Consider the following 19,052-nt stretch of genomic DNA (forward strand, 5'->3'; position numbering starts at 1 on the left):
CGAACTTTTCTGAACAAGCAATTAAAATGTATTATTGACCAAGCAAAAATCTCAGATGACTGACCGGAGGCACATTGGATTTGGGCGTGCGCATGCTGAAACGGCCGCAATCGGTGCGGGAGAAGGCGGCGGTGGGGGTTGGAGCCGTGTCTTTGCCAACAACCGGCGTCTTTGCCTTGACCGGCCTTGGCGCAGCCGGCGTCGCTTTTGGCGTCGGCGTCGGTCGAACCGGCGTCACTCGCTTCTTCTCTGCCGCCGCCGACGCCACTGCCGGCTTCTTGGCCGGCTCGTCTAGGCGTCCTCTCCTCATACTGCAATAGCAAATTGAAATGCCTTCAGGGTGATGCATCCTTATTCAACGTGGATAATGAGGCGAGTGGAAAAAGATAAAGGAAAAGGAATAGAACCGAAAGAGGAATATGAAAAAAGAGCCTAGTAGAATATGAGGGAAAAGAAAAAAATGGATTGCCCATATAGCTTCATGCTGCAAAATAAAATTTGCACGGACTATAGTTTCGAGCACTCATACCTTTTTCAAGTGTCAAAATGGCACATGTCAACTGACACAAATATAACTCAACTTTGAGTTATTTTTGGTCATTTTTTGAAACAGGTTATTTTTAGATATTTTGAGGAAACTTTCCGCTTGTTCAGCGCGGTTGACGTTTTTGTTCAATCAGTTAAAATATTTGTGTTAGAATATGAAATTATAATCAATTAATGAGTTTGAAAAGTTAAATGATAAAAAATTATGAGAACATGTTTAATAATATCATCATATTAGCATTTAAAAGAAAAAAGCCGAACTCCCAACCAAGTCTTTCACCTTTTGAAACATTGACAGACATAACCTTTTGTAATAAAACATTAACACAAATACAATAAACACAATTTTATTATCTAATTATAAAAACATTAATGAACATAAAGTTTTATAAGGCTACCCAGCAATCCTGGTGAGAATATTTCATTTATTTTGACACCCGATCAACTGGGTTAAACATTTCACATTTGTGAGGTTAGTTATTGCTGTAGCGTATTGAAGTCAACAATAAGACAAGCGCGCGATCATCTTGCAAACATTATTGTGACCTCTCGCGAACCACTTCCGTAACATCTCGCGCAACGTTCATGATCGGAGCGTGTTCGTGGCGCGTATATCTGTCTTCACCTTTATAATACTAGTATGTAACCCATCCTAGTATGCTGGGGAAAATTTGGTGTTGTGAAATGCAATCTCCATATGTCCAGGAAGCATAAAAAAGTAGAATAATTTATTATCATTTTGTTCAAAATTACGTGGATAATCTTTATAAGATTTTCCAGGAAAAGAAAAGGGTTCGAGATATGTCTTAATTGACCGAGCGAAGTGAGGTCTAAGATTCAAGTCGAGGTTTTCCATTTCTCTTTGTCTTTCTATATTTATATTTATGTTTTTATGTTCCGCTTTTAGAGCGAAACGCAGCAATAGATTTTCATGAAATTTGCCCGGCATGTTCCTTTTTGAATTTCGCGTCGACGTATACATACGGTTTTTTGAAATTTTGCATTTTAAGGATAATACAAAAGGAAAAGGAGACTCCTTTGAACGCCAATATTACCGTAAAAATCAGACTTTAGAATTATTATTCAACATAAATCAGCTGTCTAGTGGACTACTAGTAGTTCTGTGAACAGTAGACCTCACACGCAGTATTCTCATCTTCAAGTACCTGATTGAAACTATATACCTTATGGAAATATAGCAATAGACTGGCTTCTCCACACATCTGTGTAATTTGTCAGCTGATTTATGATGAATAATTCTATAGTCTGATTTTTACTCTGATATTGGCGTATGAAGGAGGCTCCTTTCTCCTTTTATATTATCCTTGAAATGCAAAATTTCCAATAACCTTGTACATAGGTCGACGCACAATTTAAAAAGGAACATACCTGTCAAATTTCATGAAAATCTATTACCGCATTTCGCCGTAAATGCGCAACATATAAACATTTAAACATTAAGAGAAATGCCAAACCATCGACTTGAATCTTAGACCTCACTTCGTTCGGTCAATAATACTACCCGTTCAAAAACATCGAACATCTTGAAAATTTATCTTTCCATCAAAGTTAGTAGACAGTTGACTATAATACTACCCGTTCAAAAACATCGAACATCTTGAAAATGTAACTTTCCATCAACGTTGTAGACAGTTGCAGCCAGACCTGATAACAGCGCTCACACTCACATTCCGGGACGACACGTCACGGTACGTTTGGACAGAAAGCTCTATGTTTATTTAGGATTTTTTCTAGACATTTCAAATTGATAAATTATTTATTAATTTTTGAGAAAACATAACGACAGGTCAATGTAACTTACTAAGCGCGAGGTCTACTGTTCACAGAACTACTAGTGTCTAGAACCCGCAACCTTCGATTCAAGAACTGTGCGCTCTACAACAACTAAGCTACGGAGTCACTTGGAGAAATCCCTGTTTGGTTGGGCTTTTATAGTTACGTAAACTTTGAATCACAAATTGAATGAATTATCTGATTAGAATAAATTGATAATTAACAATAAAAATAAGCCTATGTGCATCCTCTCTAAATTCAGAATCTTCATGCAAAATTTCAAGTTAATCAGTTCAGTTGTTGAGACGTGATGATACGTCATTCGTGTATTTCGTATACCGTACATGTTTAAGGCAATTCCTTCCTTTATTGACCGAGAGAAGTGAGGTCAAAGATTAAGTCGACGATTACGCATTTCTCTTTATGTTTATACGTTTATATATTTATATTTATGTTTATATGTTTATATTTATTTTTATATGTTTATAATTCCTCATTTACGGCGAAACGTGGCTATATATTTTCATGAAATTTGGCAGGTATGTTCCTTTTTGAATTTTGCGTCGACGTATATTCAAGGTTTTTTGAAATTTTGCATTTTAAGGATAATACAAAAGGAAAAGGAGTCTCCTTCGAACGCCAATATTACCGTAAAAATCATACTGTAGAATATTATTCATCATAAATCAGCTGTCGAGTGGATTATTAATTGCATGCAATAAATATATCAGTGTAGCTTGGTAAAAATTCATCTGTCGTGTGAACTATTAAATGTATGCGGCATTGCATGCAAATTTTATGCACTATTAATTACATGCAATAGCGCATGCAATTAATAACTGAAAGTAACATAGTATTTTCTCTGTTTTCAACTCAGGCTGAACTATTGCCAGTATGTCTTATAGAGATTAGCTTTTGATGTTAGCAATTTTGATATTTTTGTTACACCAACCCAAACAGCCATTAGTTGTTTTCACACAGACATCTCGCCGACACGACACACAGACAGGATTTATTATGATGGACAGTATAAGAGGAGGTTGTGGTTTATAACTGCGCGAGGTCTACTATTCACAGAACTACTAGTTATAATATAGAAGATGTGAATACCTGAAGGCGCGATTGTATCGAGTGGTGGCGGTGGCAGGAGAGGAGCAGTGGGTGGGGGCAGAAGCAGCCCTCGCCGACCCCTCACTAGCACTGCTGTCTGACCGCCTGGCAGCCGCAGCAGGAGAGGGGGTGGTGACCTTGGCAGCCGCCAGCTGACTGTGACTGGTGTCCACATCGGACTCGCCGCCCGAGTCCAGCGACAGACTCACTCTGGCGGCCATCGCAGACACCAGTCGCTCTGTCGCCAGCAGAAACGACTCAGTTTCCAGGCTACTGTCGCTGCATTCCTCCTGCGCCGGCGGCTGCTGCTTCGTCTGCACAAATTTAAAAGTAGATCACTTTACTGGCACGTACTTATTTATCGGGTTTCAATCTAATTAAATTCTAAATTTTGGTTTGTATTTCTGTACTCGAAATTTGATTCAAAGTGAAGCAACATAACCTAAGTTAAGACATACTTCTATCAAAAATCGGAAAGGGAACCTTACTGGGTCCTTTTTTGATCATGTATTTGATTTTTGTATTATGAAATGTAGATAAATATATTTTTTATTTATTTCAATCATTCATAACAGAACTTCCAGAGAAGTACCACAGGCTTAAGCCCAAAACTACCAATTGTAATTTATACGACAATCCAAATATAGTTAGGTTATGTGTTACTTTCACATTTTTGAATTATTACACACTGCAAAACTACTATATACATTTTATACTACTTCTGGTCAGTACCCATCCAAGTTGGATATTACAATGTGCTTTCAAGTTGATGAATGGAATATAATGTTTATGTCGGGTTTCACCAAACTCAGTCAAGACATTTTTGAACATGGTAAAATATAAGGTACGCTTTACAATATTAGTCCAGTCCAAGAAATGTTATAGAGGGAAATGTTTGGAAGACAATTTTTGATCCCGCAGTTCTGTTTAGGGTAGTAAGGAGGTAAACATATCAAAAGTCCCCACCCCTACCCCCTGTGCTAAGGGGTGGTCCAAAGGTACCATTTTTTGGTTTCTCGCATATAACTCGAAAACTATGTATCTTACTTTTGATACGTTCTCCTCCTAACTAGTCTTAACAAAGCTGCAAAGTCAAAAATTGTCTTTAAAACTGTAATGATTCGATATTGTAATATATCGATAATCTAATATCGATATTGTATAGAGTCGAGAGTCGAGGCTTGTCTCATCGTCTCATCAGTTTGTCACTTGTCATGTCTGTCTATGAATTATACGTCTCAGTCATATTATATAAATCAATTTATTATTTATCCTTCTTTCATTAGTTTAATGTATCAGAAGTGAGTATACAACAAATTGGCGACGAGGATTCAAAAAATAAAATGTTTTCGAACTACAGTGATTATAAAATTATGAAAATTATCGTTTGGAGGTTAGGATTTCGTCGTTTTCAAGCAGTCGTTTCGTGAACATTTCAAGCAGCAATTTTCATGTCTAGGCTATGAACGAGTACAAATTTGTCGTGGTGTCTCCTGATGGTTTGTCCTGAAATATTTTGTCGAATTACCCAAAAATGGTTAATGAGGAATCGGAAGGTAAGGTGTCTCGAGCTTATTCAGTCTCAAATTTTTCCAAATTTGATCCAGATTCAGAACCGATTGAGAACTTTCTTGAAAGACTTGAATCCTATTACAGACTTAATCTTGTGTCCGAAGCTACCGTGAAAGTTGACCATTTAGTGCTATTACTTGGTACTGAACAGTATAATCTACTAAAAAATAAACTTGCACCAAAGAAAGTTAGTGATTGCACATTTAACGAATGTTCTGAGTGTCTTATTAGTCATTATGCTCCAAAAACCAGAGTTATTTCTGAGACTTTCAAATTTCACAGCCGTGTTCAAAAAGAAGGTGAGAGTATCACAGAATTTATTACGGAATTGGAACAATTATCTATCAAATGTGAGTTTGAAACTTATCTTGATCGTGCGTTACGAGATCAACTCGTAGTAGGACTTAATGATAAAAATATGATTAATCGTCTCCTACTAGAAGATAGCAGCCTTAAATTTGATAAAGCATGTCAAATAGTCATCGATATGGAGACCGCAAGCCAGTCTGCTTCAAGCATTTTGTCGTCAGGTCAACGTCATGTGAATGCAGTCAAGTCAAAACCGAATCGAGTCCAGTCAAATCCAGTCCAGTCAAGGTCAGAGTCAGTCCAAGGTCGTCACCAGGTCTACCCAAGTCAAGTGTCCAGTGGTAACAAAAAAAAGTGTGATTATTGCTTTGTGAAGCATAATCCAAGTGCGTGTCCTTCGCTCAAGTGGTTGTGCTATACGTGTGGATTCAAAGGTCATACATCGAAATATTGTGTCAGAAATGTCAATAATACAAATCTTATCAAATATGCATGTAATAATTTGAATTCTTCCACAGCTGAGCCATTGAATTTATCTTTGAAAATAGGTAATAAATTCATTAAATTTGAAGTAGACACAGGTTCAGTATGTACACTGATTCCTTTGCATATTTTCAAGGAAAATTAGTAGGAGTAGTGCTTAGTCATGAAATAGATGGTATTGAAAAGCCAATAGCTTTTGAATCTGCTACTTTAACTAAAGCGCAACGAAACTATAGTCAGTTACACAGAGAAGCCTTGAGTATTATATTTGGAGTTACTAAATTTCACAAATACTTAGCAGGTAATTCCTTTACTATTGTGACGGATCATGAACCGTTAGTGTCATTGTTTTCTGAAAAGAAATACCTACCGAAAATGTCTAATGCTAGATTGCTCAGATGGTCAATAATTTTGTCATCTTATCAATATAAAATACAATATAAAAAAGGGTCACACATTATGAATGCAGATTGTCTGTCTAGATTACCTGTCAGTAGCGAAGTTGACTTAGCAAATTCTAATCTTGTTCAATTGTTGGATGAGAATTATGATTGTAATTTTGTATACCTGTCGACACCTTTAGTATCGCACAAGGAAGTGGCAGAAAGTACAGCAGAGGATGTTGTACTTAGTAAGGTCGTTGAAATTGTTCAAAACGGTAATGTAAATGAATTGAAAAATGACAATGTGTTGAGTAAATATTTTAAAATAAGAAACTTATTATCAGTACAAGAAGGTTGTTTAATGTATGGTAATAGGGTAGTCATTCCAAAAGTGTTAATTGCGAAAATGTTAGATATAATACACTCTGATCATGTTGGTATCACTAGAAGTAAGCTACTTGCCAGATCATATGTGTGGTGGTTCAATATGGACAACGATATTGTTCAAAAAGTTCAAACTTGTAAAGTATGTCAACTTACTCAAAATAAAATTAAAAGTAAATTCAAGTCTTGGCCAGAATCTAGTGGTCCCTGGCAACGTGTTCATATTGATCTGCTTGACACCCATAAAGCAAAAATGTTTATAATCATTGATGATTATTCAAAATGGGTAGAATGTTTCATTGTAAATAATACTAATGTGAATACTATTATAAACAAGTTGAATGAATGCTTTTCAAGATTCTCAGTACCTTGTGTAATTGTCTCGGACAACGGTCCGCCATTTCAGTCTTTTCAATTTAAATCTTATTGTCAAAATAGAGGAATAAAATTGTTGCAAATTGCTCCATATAATCCAAGATCGAATGGATTAGCTGAAAGCGAGGTACAATCTGTGAAGAAATTGTTAGCCAAGTCAATTCTGTCAAACAATAACGTTTCACTAGAAACCAGCTTGAACCAATGTTTATTCTCTTTGAGGTCTACACCATCTAGTGTAACAGGTGTTTCACCTATGAGTGTTATGCTTAATTTCAAAGCAAAAACTCCAATCTCTGTGTCAAATCCCAATTGTAGTCAACAATATAGTTATTTGAAAGATCAAACAAAAAATTCAATTAGGAAAAAAGTATCATTTGATTTGAAAAATGAAAAAGATTTTGTTCTTGGTGAAAAAAAGCTTGTAAATTTGTCTTACAGGAAAGGTCTTGTGAAATGGTTTCCTGCAACTGTTATGAAAAAACTTGGTAATGTCATGTATATAATCAAATTGTTATCTGGTGAAAGTAAAAAAGTACATGTATCACAATTAAAAATTAGTCGTCTTGATGAAAAGGATCATGAAAGCGATGTTTTTTTGTATTGGCCTGTAGTTGATGAAGAAAAAGGCAATGATGTAAATAATGAAAATGTTGATGACAGTGTGCAACCGAGCAGGGTGAGGAAAGCTCCTGTGAGGTTCTCTCATAGCATGTATCAATAATGTAATATGTAATTGTCTCATTATAGGGGAGAATAATGTAATGATTCGATATTGTAATATATCGATAATTTAATATCGATATTGTATAGAGTCGAGAATCGAGGCTTGTCTCATCGTCTCATCAGTTTGTCACTTGTCATGTCTGTCTATGAATTATACGTCTCAGTCATATAAATCAATTTATTATTTATCCTTCAAAGTTTAATGTATCAGAAGTGAGTATACAACAAAAACATTCCCTCCAAATTCCTTTGTCAATAATTGGTCTATTGTTGCAAAAATGAAGATTTCACAATCAACGCTGAAGCTGCTGCGAAAAGTTTAGGGAAATTCGTAAAAGGGTGAAATTATACATCAAATTGAAGAGAATTCAATGCTCTATAAGTTCAGAATCAGCATGGATTTTTTCCATCGATTTTTAAAAAGTTATAAGAGCAATAATTGAAAAAAAATGGAGGCAAACGTGTTTTTTCAAAAATGTCACACCTTCAAGAGCGGATATCTCGAAAACTAAGGAAGATATAGAAAAAGTTATAAAATAAATAATGTAGGAAATTATGTAAGCTTAAATTTCGTGTGTAACAATTATGTCCGTAAGATACATAGTTTTCGAGTTATATGCGAGAAAACAAAAAATGGTACCTTTGAACCACCCCCACCCCCTTAGCACAGAGGGTAGGGGTGGGGACTTTTGATATGTTTACCTCCTTACCACCCTAAACAGAACTGCGGGGTCAAAAATTGTCTTCCAAACATTTCCCTCTATACTCTTTTTTTGAGCATTCATTGCCTGGACTAACATTCATTACACTGGAACATAGTTATGATTTTTGTGACCATAGTTTCTATTGATAATTCACAATTATTGTAAATCATACTGGGATTGACCATGTTCAAATATCTAAACGAGCTTAAGTGAATGATTGCTTAAAATTCCCAGCTAATCTATATTCGTTCAAACCGAGATGGTGCAGATATGAAGCGATATGTCTTATAAGCATAGGCCGTATATAAAGAGTGTCCCACAAAAGGTGTAACAGCCGAACACCATCAATTCAAGATGAAATTTGCAACAAAAAATGACCATTAATATATTATTATATTTAATATTATCATAGCCTATCGACCTTACTTTTCGAGATGTAAATCTAATTCTAAATAGGGTGAAATTGCCAATTAGATTCATATTACTTATTCCTTTGTTTGACGTTTTTGAACTTTTTATAAGCCGTAAAAATAGAAAAAAGTACATTCGTCGAGTTCAAAGCCAAAATTCATACAGTGTGAACACGCTTATAAAAACTTTAAAAACGTCAAAGGAACAAATTATGATTCTTATTGTTTTATTCTCTTTTCAACCACATCCTTAGAATTGGACTTTGACTGATAGTTTTTTAGTTATTGTCATTTTTTCAAAAATATCAAAAAATCTATAGATCTTGAAGAGTAAGGTTGATATGAGAATATTTTACTGGACATTTTTTGTTGCAAATTTCGTGTAGAATCAACGGTCTTCGGCTTTTACAACTTTTGTGGTATATTCTGGATAGTTGCTCTGGTCGAATTCCCGTATACAAGCAGAGCGCAGGATGATAATAACACAACTAATAGAATATATGAATGAATAAATAATCTAGTTTTCGCCACACTTGGATGTAATGAGCTGGTTTACGTGCGTCATATGGAGGCCGAAAGTGATTGTTTTCCGACCAGGCCGGTAAAACTTTACGGCCCTAGGGCTGTAAAATGACCTTGAATAACAGCTGATCGTGTTCGATCTCACAAATCATAGAGAGATAATCTCATAACGACTGTAATAATCTATATAATTATGTATCGTGAATCGCGGTATTATGTCTATAATATATTTTATAAATTACTGTTTCATAATTTAATATTTATAAATAGCCTCAACAATATAATATTGGCTGCATTGTCCATTGTCAGAAAGGTACGCATCGCTAGTATTTAAAAGTGAAGAATCGAATTTGAAATCAAAGTACAATAATTGTATCAATATTTAAAAGTAATAATAATTATTAACAATTATTGTTTCTTTTTATTATCGAATTCCACTTCTTAATGCAATACAATCAACAATAATAATAAGAAAATACAGCAGGGTCCTGAAGTTTAAGGTAAGCCTACTGGTGAAACTCATCCTTGACTAAAAATTCCTAGTAATTTTTCCGAAATTCATTATTAAAACTGTTAGATAATATTTTTCTTCAATATTAAACCATATAGAGAAAACATTAGGCCCACTCAAGATTGAATCTTCGAATGTTTTCTCTATGATTTAACTATTTTCAGAGCAATATTTTGTTGTGAAAATGCCGGCAAACCGGCTTCAAATTTGCCGCTATACACTAAATTATAGTAGTAGCCTAGATACGTTACCTGACTTAATTTAGAGTGAAAATTTTATTGTGAGACAGATAATATATTAATTCTAATAATATAAGTCATGAGCCAAAGTCTGTTGTACGCTTTTTAGGAGTGAAGTAAACTTTAAAAGTCTAGTTTACAGTACAGTATTACGTGTCTGCTAAGTCTTATGAGTCAGGCCCCTACGTTCAACAATACGCAATGGCAGAGAGCGTAAAGGCGTAATACATCAGTACTCATAATTCAGTGAATTAACATAATCAAGGTTTGAATCTCGGTCAATGACATTTTTTTTTTGTCGATGAATTTCGACTTTTATTAGCTATTTTTTATATTAGTTACCGTACTTACTTTTTTTTAATTTCAATCAATTTTTTAGATATATTTTGAGTAATTTGAGACAAAATTGTGAATCATGCAATTATATTAATTTTTTTCATCACATTATTTCAAAATAGTAATGAAAATTCTATTCATCCATTTATCCATGATAAGCGCTTTGCGCCCGGTGCAATATCTCATGGATAAATGGATGAATTTATTTTGGAAGTATTATTTTTAATACTGTATTATAAGGCCAGATTGCACAAAAGTCTGTTAAATATTTGAGATTAAATGTCATGAGAACCAATCAGAATAGACTGTAAATACAAACAATTTGAATGTACATTTGACCTCTCAGAAAAAAGTAGTAGAATCTGCTAGAGGATTCATGTTCTCAAACAATCATAACTGCACATTCAACTTCTATTTAAATAATAAAGAATAAAATAATAGAGATTTGTTGTATAAAAAGTATAATGATTGTATAATTTATTTTACGTGAAAAACAAAGAATTAACTGTCAATAATGCTTATTTTTTATAATTTAATATGTATTTATGTATCTAGTATAATTAAATAGGTATTTAAACTATCAATAAATGATCATTTCTATAACTTGATATGAATTACTTTGTAGTTTTGATACCGAACAATAGAATACAATGATACTATCATAACCTCATTAACATTGTATGATTTATAGTAGCATAACCTTAAAATTTTGCTTTCAAAATTGCCAACTTAACATTATTATTATTTTTTTTTTGGTGTGGCGAAAAATAGCGTTCGCAACACGGGCAAAAATGTTTTTCCGGCTCTCGAACGCTTCAAGTTCTCGACTTCGTCTCGAACTTGAAAACCGCGATCTCGAGCCGGAAAACGTACATTTTCGACCCTAGGTGCGAAATATACTATTTCACTTTTTAGTACCTGTCTGTTCATAGAGGCCGATCTTCTCTTGACGGTCGATTGTCGATTGTGCTCAGCGGCTGTTTTTGCGGACAAAGGGCGCGCTCGCATGTTGATTGGCGACGGAATCTTCGTTATATTACTGCTACTGTTGTTACTACCCAAGCTGGACACTGCACAACAAGAAAATTGAAAACCATACATAAGTTTTATTTTTAATTTTCCCAGTCATTCATGAACGTATTTTTAATTTTCAAAACGTCACAGCTATTCAAATACAAATTTAAAAGACTTTGTACGAAGGAAAATGAAAAGTTTTCTAAAACAACTGAAATTTAATCACTTTGAAAGGTCGAGGTAAACATTTGAGTAATAAGTCAACCCTGTCAACATCTTAGTTATCAGTCCTGTATTTATTACTCAATGTTAAAGAGCTGCGAATAGTTATTATAAACTCTGTAGATTTGAACACAGCTAAACTGATCTAAACAATTTTAGCCATATGGGAAGGAAATATTCATATACACAGTTTGATTATTCTCTAGTCAACAAAATTCCAATTATTATTAACCTGACATTGATACATTAACAAATTATTGAAAGGATGATGAAAATAATACAAACAAACATTGCTAATGCTGATGATATATAAATTGCAGAAAATTGTAGAACAGAAATGTGGAATTTCAACTCATGGTCTAGTTTGCCTGATTTTTGTGACAGTTCATGAGGATTTCCAACACAATGCAGGCTAAAGCTGGATTCACACACAACAGTGACAGAGAATATGATTCCAATATGCTTTAATGGCATTATTCCCATTGAAAACCGGCCGACCTATAGTGAGCTCCATGTTATAATGGCAGTGTACGATTGACAATACTGTTGCTGTCCTTTTCTATCATACAACAAAACAGATAGCACTATCTCTCTTTCGCTTTGCAATGTTGTCTATTTGCCAGAATATTTTATATTTACTTTTGACAGTGACTGTACAAAACTGAACAAACAATAAATTCTCAGCCGCCATTTTTATTCTTCATTCTACAAAATTCTTGAGTACACAAGTCGTATAATTGATTTAAAATGTATTTTTGAAACAATGAAATAATTTTTAAACATTACCGTATGAGAAACACAAATTAAAATACCTGAAATGACATTTTAAAAGTTGATAACTAACCATCCTAGACTTCATCCATGCTTCAGTTAGCCTACCCGTATAGGTTAGACCAGAGAAAACTCCTATAATTTGTATTCTGTGGTTAGACCTACTCGTACCGGTATAAATAATATTGAAAAGTTATTTCAGAATTAATCCATTGAAATTACTTATTTTTAAATAGGATTTCTATTTTTCTATTATTTTAAGAAGAAATTGGAATAGAATACCTACCAAATAACTCAATTTCTGTTGTTTTGAAATTCAGATCCTTGTATCACAGCTTTTTAAATTAGCCGCCATTTCAGGTTTGTATAAAAATAAAAATCTGATCTCAGTTAAAAAAGCAAATTTTTGAATCAAATAATGAAAAAATATTTTCTTGATTAATTTTATTTGACATTAAATTGATTATTTTATCAAGGAAATGATAATTATTATTAGATTAAATTTAATGGGATGAATTGAGTAACAGCTATGTACAGTCAGTGGCAAAATGGAGAGACTTGACAACGTTTTTCTCCTATCTTTCTTCACTGCCATTATAACGTGGACTTCACTATAGTATCAATAATCAATCTCATTAGCACTTGAGGCAACTGCTGACTGTCACTAATGTGTGAGAATCCAGCTTAATGTGGCAGAGTAATACTCTCCAAAATTAAAAATATTTTTAAATCGTTAACAAAACTTATTTTATTTTTATTAGACCTTATCAATAAAATTATGAATTTTATATTAAAATCTCATATATTAGATTAGATATTAAATCATGAGCAATAATGATGTGACAGTATAATAGATTCCAAGATGTTGAGATTTAAATACAATACAGATAAAAAACTCTCCAAATCAAATCAAAGCATGAAAATAAATAGAAAAATTATAATTGAAGTGAAATTTCATCAACAGAGACAAAATAGGACAAGGTTGGACTAGCAACACCTAATCATAATTCATTGAACTGTTATAATAATCTACTTGATTAAGTACCTTGCGCTATTTTGGGTGAGGGTGTTGGATCCTGCAACGTGAGACTGTTGTGCTCTACAACTTGGGTTGCCCAGTCATTCACCCACGTCGTTTTTGATTCCGTAGAATTTGTCTGCAAAATACCAATAATGTTTTTAATACAAGGGTATGTAATATGATTCAAAGCCATTAATAATTTGAATGAAGAATTAAATTTATGCAAGAACACAAAATACAGCTGGGTTGCAACTTGGAGGCGTTATAATAACCATTACCATTCTGATAGTTCTTGACTTGGTGCAAGTAAATACAAGCCTAGAAAGGTTAGTATTCAACCATTGATATAATAATAGAGTATGATTTCACAAAATCCCTCGAATATTTAAGCCGATTTCATAGCTTTGGCAATTCCATTTATAATACAAGGGTATATCGAGATGTTGTATATGATACAGCAGACCTGGCCTTGCGCACCGTACAGATACATTGAATTGTCACATGAGAACATACGCAACTGACTTACGCACTGTATATGGAACCGGCCTAAGCTAAGCTACATCAAGAAACATCTCCACACAATTGGACTCAGAAATGAAAGTCAGATGTGTAGGCTTTGTAATCAGTCTGAAGAGACTGCCAAGCTTATCATACTGGATTGCGACTAGGGGCTAGAAGGGCTCTGTTTGGATGCAAGCAACCAGGTGGTCAATGGAATGTTAGTATATGTGAAAACTCCTGGATCTTGTAAAGAACACAGGTATTGGTTTGCCCAACTTATATACTTGGCAAGTTATATACTTGATAAGCTTCGGGTTTTTTATAAAGATTACGTCTTGGAGACCCCAGGATGGAGTGTAAGACAAGTCAATATACCATATAATATGCATACGTAATATTATTCAGTATACACATATGGTTTGAGTATAACTCGCAATATGTACCTATGTAAAAAGGCTGTCCAGTTTATTTATAACATAGAAAATAGTGTGTATTCATACATACAGAATGTCAAGATTTTGAAACAAACCGAGATATTCAGATGGAAATGAACTCTTGGATACTATAGAGTGTTCCATCGACTAAAAACTTTTTTAGTTGATTCTTGAATATTTTTATACTTTCCTGATTTTTCAAGGTATTTAGTAATTTATTATAAAATACCCTACCAATATAGCTTGGTAGACGTGTGAGGTTCTTTGATCCTTTGGATCCTTGAATCCGTCCCTTCAAAAACATAACATATCATAAGCTAAATCAATCTCAATTCAAGATCATCAGAATGATAAAAATATAAGATTAGCTTATTCAAAACAGCTCATGCTGGTTGAAGCACACCAGAATTTGTTTTGCTGAGGGATGATGTCATAGCCACCTCTAATTCAAGGCCGTGGCCTACGATATTGCAACGTCGCAGCGTAGGCCTGGAATCTAATACATGATTGGTGAGAAAGATTTAAAAAAATACCAGCTGATCTTTTTCACCAATCATGTATTAGATTGTAGGCCTACACTGCGACGTTGCAATATCGTAGGCCGCGGCCTTGTATTAGAGGTGGCTATGATGATGTAAATGGGTAACGGACGACGTTGAGCCGTAAGTAGGCCTACAGTATTCGGTTGCATCTGATCCACCAGGAAATGATTTTTCAATTGACTAATTATCAGAACTGGCCTCAAACATACACCAGCTATAGAACCGACGGCACGGCGCTCATCACAATCTCTGTAATAATACGGTCTTGCCTGCATAGACAACCACTCACAATCGTGAAAACGTATTCAATGTTGATAGTTTACAGCAATGTAGACAGCGTTATACTCACTAGAAACTTCATGGGAACACTTTTCTTGACTTCGCTGATTCCAAAAGCAGCATCAATATTGAGTCGCGCTGTCGTCACCTCTTCGTTGTCTTTTTCGATCGTGTACGTTCCCGTTTCACTCGCCCCATCTTCATCCTCCTCCTCCTCCTCCTCCTCATTCTCCGTTATCCTTCTCTGCGCCAGCATTCCTCCTCCTCCTCTTTCTTCCTCTTCTTCGTCATCCTCCTCCTCCTCATCATCATCTTCATCGTCGACAGCTTTGTGACCATTTCCAATTTTATTGAATTTGGTGTCAGCCGGAATTTCCGTCATCCTTCTCTTCTCCTGAGCTAGTTTAGTCGGATTCGATACTGAAATCATAATAATATTAAAAATGATGATACGATGCCAAATATATATGGAATGATTTAACGAGAGGTTAAAATAGAAAGCAAAAAATTTGCAGAGTTGTAAGACTAAACTGAAGCTATTTAGCAATATAATTTTCTATAATTTAGAGCTACAATAATATTGATATACAGTAATACAACTCATGTAGAGAAATTGAGATAGGTACATTCAACTTCATATTTTAATAATAATATGAGTATAATGTAATGCTGTGTAATGGAATGTAATTTTTAGTAAAATAAGATTTGGTATTTTCATGATCTCCTATGCAAATGTTTATTGCTATTGGATGTTGAAGCAGTTGATGTTTATAATCTATTTCAAAAGACCCTTCAATCTCCGAAATGAAAAAAAATTATAGATCAGAATACTAACATATATATAGTGGCTTACTTACACCTTATAAGTGCTGAAAGTATTTTATTTTAAAAATATAATATATTGATAGTATACTTTTTATATTGAAAAATAATTGATTAAATAATGGTTGATTTTTGAATATAATCAATATTTAAAAATATATAAAAAGGTTGATCATTGTAGTCGTAATATTAAACTTGATAGAAAACAACATAATAGTCCAGTCAATGGTCGTTTTTCAGGAAACAGCCCCGAAAGAATTTTTCTCGGCGGTTCTATATGTATTTTGGGGCGCTGAATTCGAATCTGGAATTTGCTGATACGCCAGAGGGCGGCTTCATCCCCAAATCCCCCTAAAATTTTGGAAGTTTTTTTAATTTTTCCATTTCATCTCGAAAACTTCGAGTTTATGGAGAAAAATAATTCTCTACAAAATTAAAGATAATAAAATTTCCAATAAATTGAGTGCTCGTGCCATATGGGCAGTCATTCTACCATTTTTGGTTCCGGAGCTACAAATTTTAAAAAAGGGGTATTTTTCAAGGGGGTTTCAAAATTATGCAAACCTACCACTTCTACCCTATACAACTTGGATATTTTTCTAGTAAAGATAAAAAACCACACATTACGTGGAGGAACAATCAATTCTGAACAGGATTCCTTAGGAATTTTCGAATTTAGTAGTGCGAGGAGGGGGAATACACCCAAAAATAGAAAATCATGTCCTACAGCCAAAATACATATTTTTCATTATAATACCTTTTCAAGGCCTTCCTAAAAAAAATACATATTTCGGCTGAAATCATCTCACAAGGGTTATTTCCTATGTGAATTACCCGTTAGAAACATTTAATTCCAGTATTTCCTAGTGGGGTACATCATAAGGATACGTCAAATCAAGACCAGGTACCATTTCTTATTATTTCGGGTTACCTAGATAGACAGTTTTGAATATAGAAATTGGCCATTTTTCTGTGTATTTAAATGTGGGCTAAAATACACTGAAGGAAGAGTTTTTTATTTTTTAATCAAATTTCAGTTATGATACATGATTTTGAACCGCCTTGACGAGCTGAGAAGAATGAGCTGTAGTACGAGGAAATCTGATCATTCTGTCAAAAGTTATAAGTGTATAAAGGTTTGATCCTTGATGTATCCTTATGATGTACCCCACCAGGAAATACTGAAATTAAATGTTTCTAACGGGTAATTCTCATAGAAAATAACCCTCGTGAGATGATTTCAGTCGAAGTATGTTTTTTCTTAGGAAGGCCTTGAAAAGGTATTATAATGAAAAATTTGTATTTTGGCTGTAGGACATGATTTTCTATTTTTGGGTGTATTCCCCCTCCCACCAATACTAAATTCGAAAATTCCTTAGGAATCCTGTTCAGAATTAATTGTTCTTTCACGTGATGTGTGGTTTTTTATCTATACTAGAAAAATATCCAAGTTGTATAGGGTAGAAGTGGTAGGTTTGCATAATTTTGAAAACCCGTTAAAAAATACCCTTTTTTTTAATTCGTAGCTCCGGAACCAAAAATTGTACAATCCTGCACAACCACTCAATTTATTGTAAATTTTATTATCTTTAATTCTGTAGGAAATTGTTTTTCTCCATAAACTCGAAGTTTTCGAGATAAGATGGAAAAATTGAAAAAAGTCCGAAATTTTAGGGGTTTTTGGGGGTGAAGCCGCCCTCTGGCTTGTCAGCAAATTCCAGATTCGAATTCAGTGCCCCAAAATACATATAAGACCGTCGAGAAAAATTCTTTCGGGACTGTTTCCTGAAAAACGACCATTTGACTAGACTATAATAAATAGTATGCATATGAGATGTAGTGTGCCATTATTTAATATTTTCTTGAAATAACACACCTTTCTTATCGACATTCAAAACCTTTTTTACAAACAGTTTTTGGTTAGTAGGATCCTCTTCGGTGTCACTTGAAAAATAGCCTTCAGAGTGATTTCCTGCCCTTCGAGGAATTTTCCCGTTCAAAATAGTCTTGTTCTCTTCATTGGCAACCTGAAATTGAAATTACTTTTTAGTCAAAATTAGCAAATTTGAAAGTGAATTATTCCAAGAATGCAATAAGAGGATGAAAATTGCGATAACGAAGAACATTTCGCATAATGAGTCCTCAAAATAGATTCGAATACGATACAAATTCAAATCATTACAATTTACTTGACTGTCTGAGGCTATCCAACTATTTTGCTCATTAGAAGTTAATCCAGCATAACAGATTCATACCACCGGCTCCACACGCTACGAAAAACGAGAATTACCTTAAAGAAAATACCAAAGTGTGGAAGGAAAAATCTGTGGAAATTTTTTCATCCATACGTCCACACATCATCATTCACATCCACTGGAGATTTTCCCTGAGGCCCGGCAACTTTAGTGTTAAGTATGGAACTATCTTGATACCTTTATATTGTTGAATAAGTATTAATCATTCAAATGACTTTGATCAATGAGAATAAGCTGCGAATATATAGAGCATTCAAATTTCCAAGCCGAGTAAAACCTTTCTCGAATGTAACTTATGAGCTAGAAACTGTTCATTCAAATGATGAGTTGATTTCAAGGTAATAATATAAACACAAGACTTATTTTGAGTTGGTATTGTTCAAATTAGTGAGTCGCATACATAATATATCTGGTAGTATTATTTTGTCTAATAAAAAAGTAGTTCAATTCATACAATAATTATTATGAATGAATAAATGAACCATTAAGGACGTTTCTAATGCCAGAATAGCATTTGGTCTAGTGGTTTAGTCAGTTAAATTATGAAAAATTGGCAATACAACATAAGTTTTCTAAACCGAATTATTATTATTCATACATACATTGCAGTGAATGTAGTGAATCAGTGTGGATGCGACAGGCACACTGCCCAAAACCGCACTCCACACAAAATAATACAGAAGAAGAAAAAAAAACAACTTATACAGAAATTAAACAAACTTCAGAATTACATGCTTAATCTTAAAATAAAATACTATTATTCATATCATTATATTCGTATCGTACA

The 19,052-nt window shown here is 34.0% G+C and overlaps 1 protein-coding gene across 2 annotated transcripts in view; it reads right to left on the bottom strand.

Moving 5' to 3' along the window:
• LOC111049868 (flocculation protein FLO11) overlaps nucleotides 1-19,052 on the bottom strand; it is a 61,318-nt gene that overhangs the window by 31,019 nt on the left and 11,247 nt on the right. For both annotated transcript variants that reach the window (XM_039424382.1, XM_039424383.1), the window contains exons 3-8: nucleotides 17,887-18,037; nucleotides 15,259-15,608; nucleotides 13,457-13,568; nucleotides 11,323-11,474; nucleotides 3,451-3,764; nucleotides 65-311 (exon numbers count right to left, since the gene is read on the bottom strand). In XM_039424382.1, coding sequence (XP_039280316.1) covers nucleotides 65-311; nucleotides 3,451-3,764; nucleotides 11,323-11,474; nucleotides 13,457-13,568; nucleotides 15,259-15,608; nucleotides 17,887-18,037 — 1,326 coding nt within the window. The remainder of the gene's footprint in view (nucleotides 1-64; nucleotides 312-3,450; nucleotides 3,765-11,322; nucleotides 11,475-13,456; nucleotides 13,569-15,258; nucleotides 15,609-17,886; nucleotides 18,038-19,052) is intronic.

The sequence above is a fragment of the Nilaparvata lugens genome, chromosome 3 (assembly GCF_014356525.2).
Source record: "Nilaparvata lugens isolate BPH chromosome 3, ASM1435652v1, whole genome shotgun sequence".
NCBI classification, from domain to species: Eukaryota; Metazoa; Arthropoda; class Insecta; order Hemiptera; family Delphacidae; genus Nilaparvata; species Nilaparvata lugens.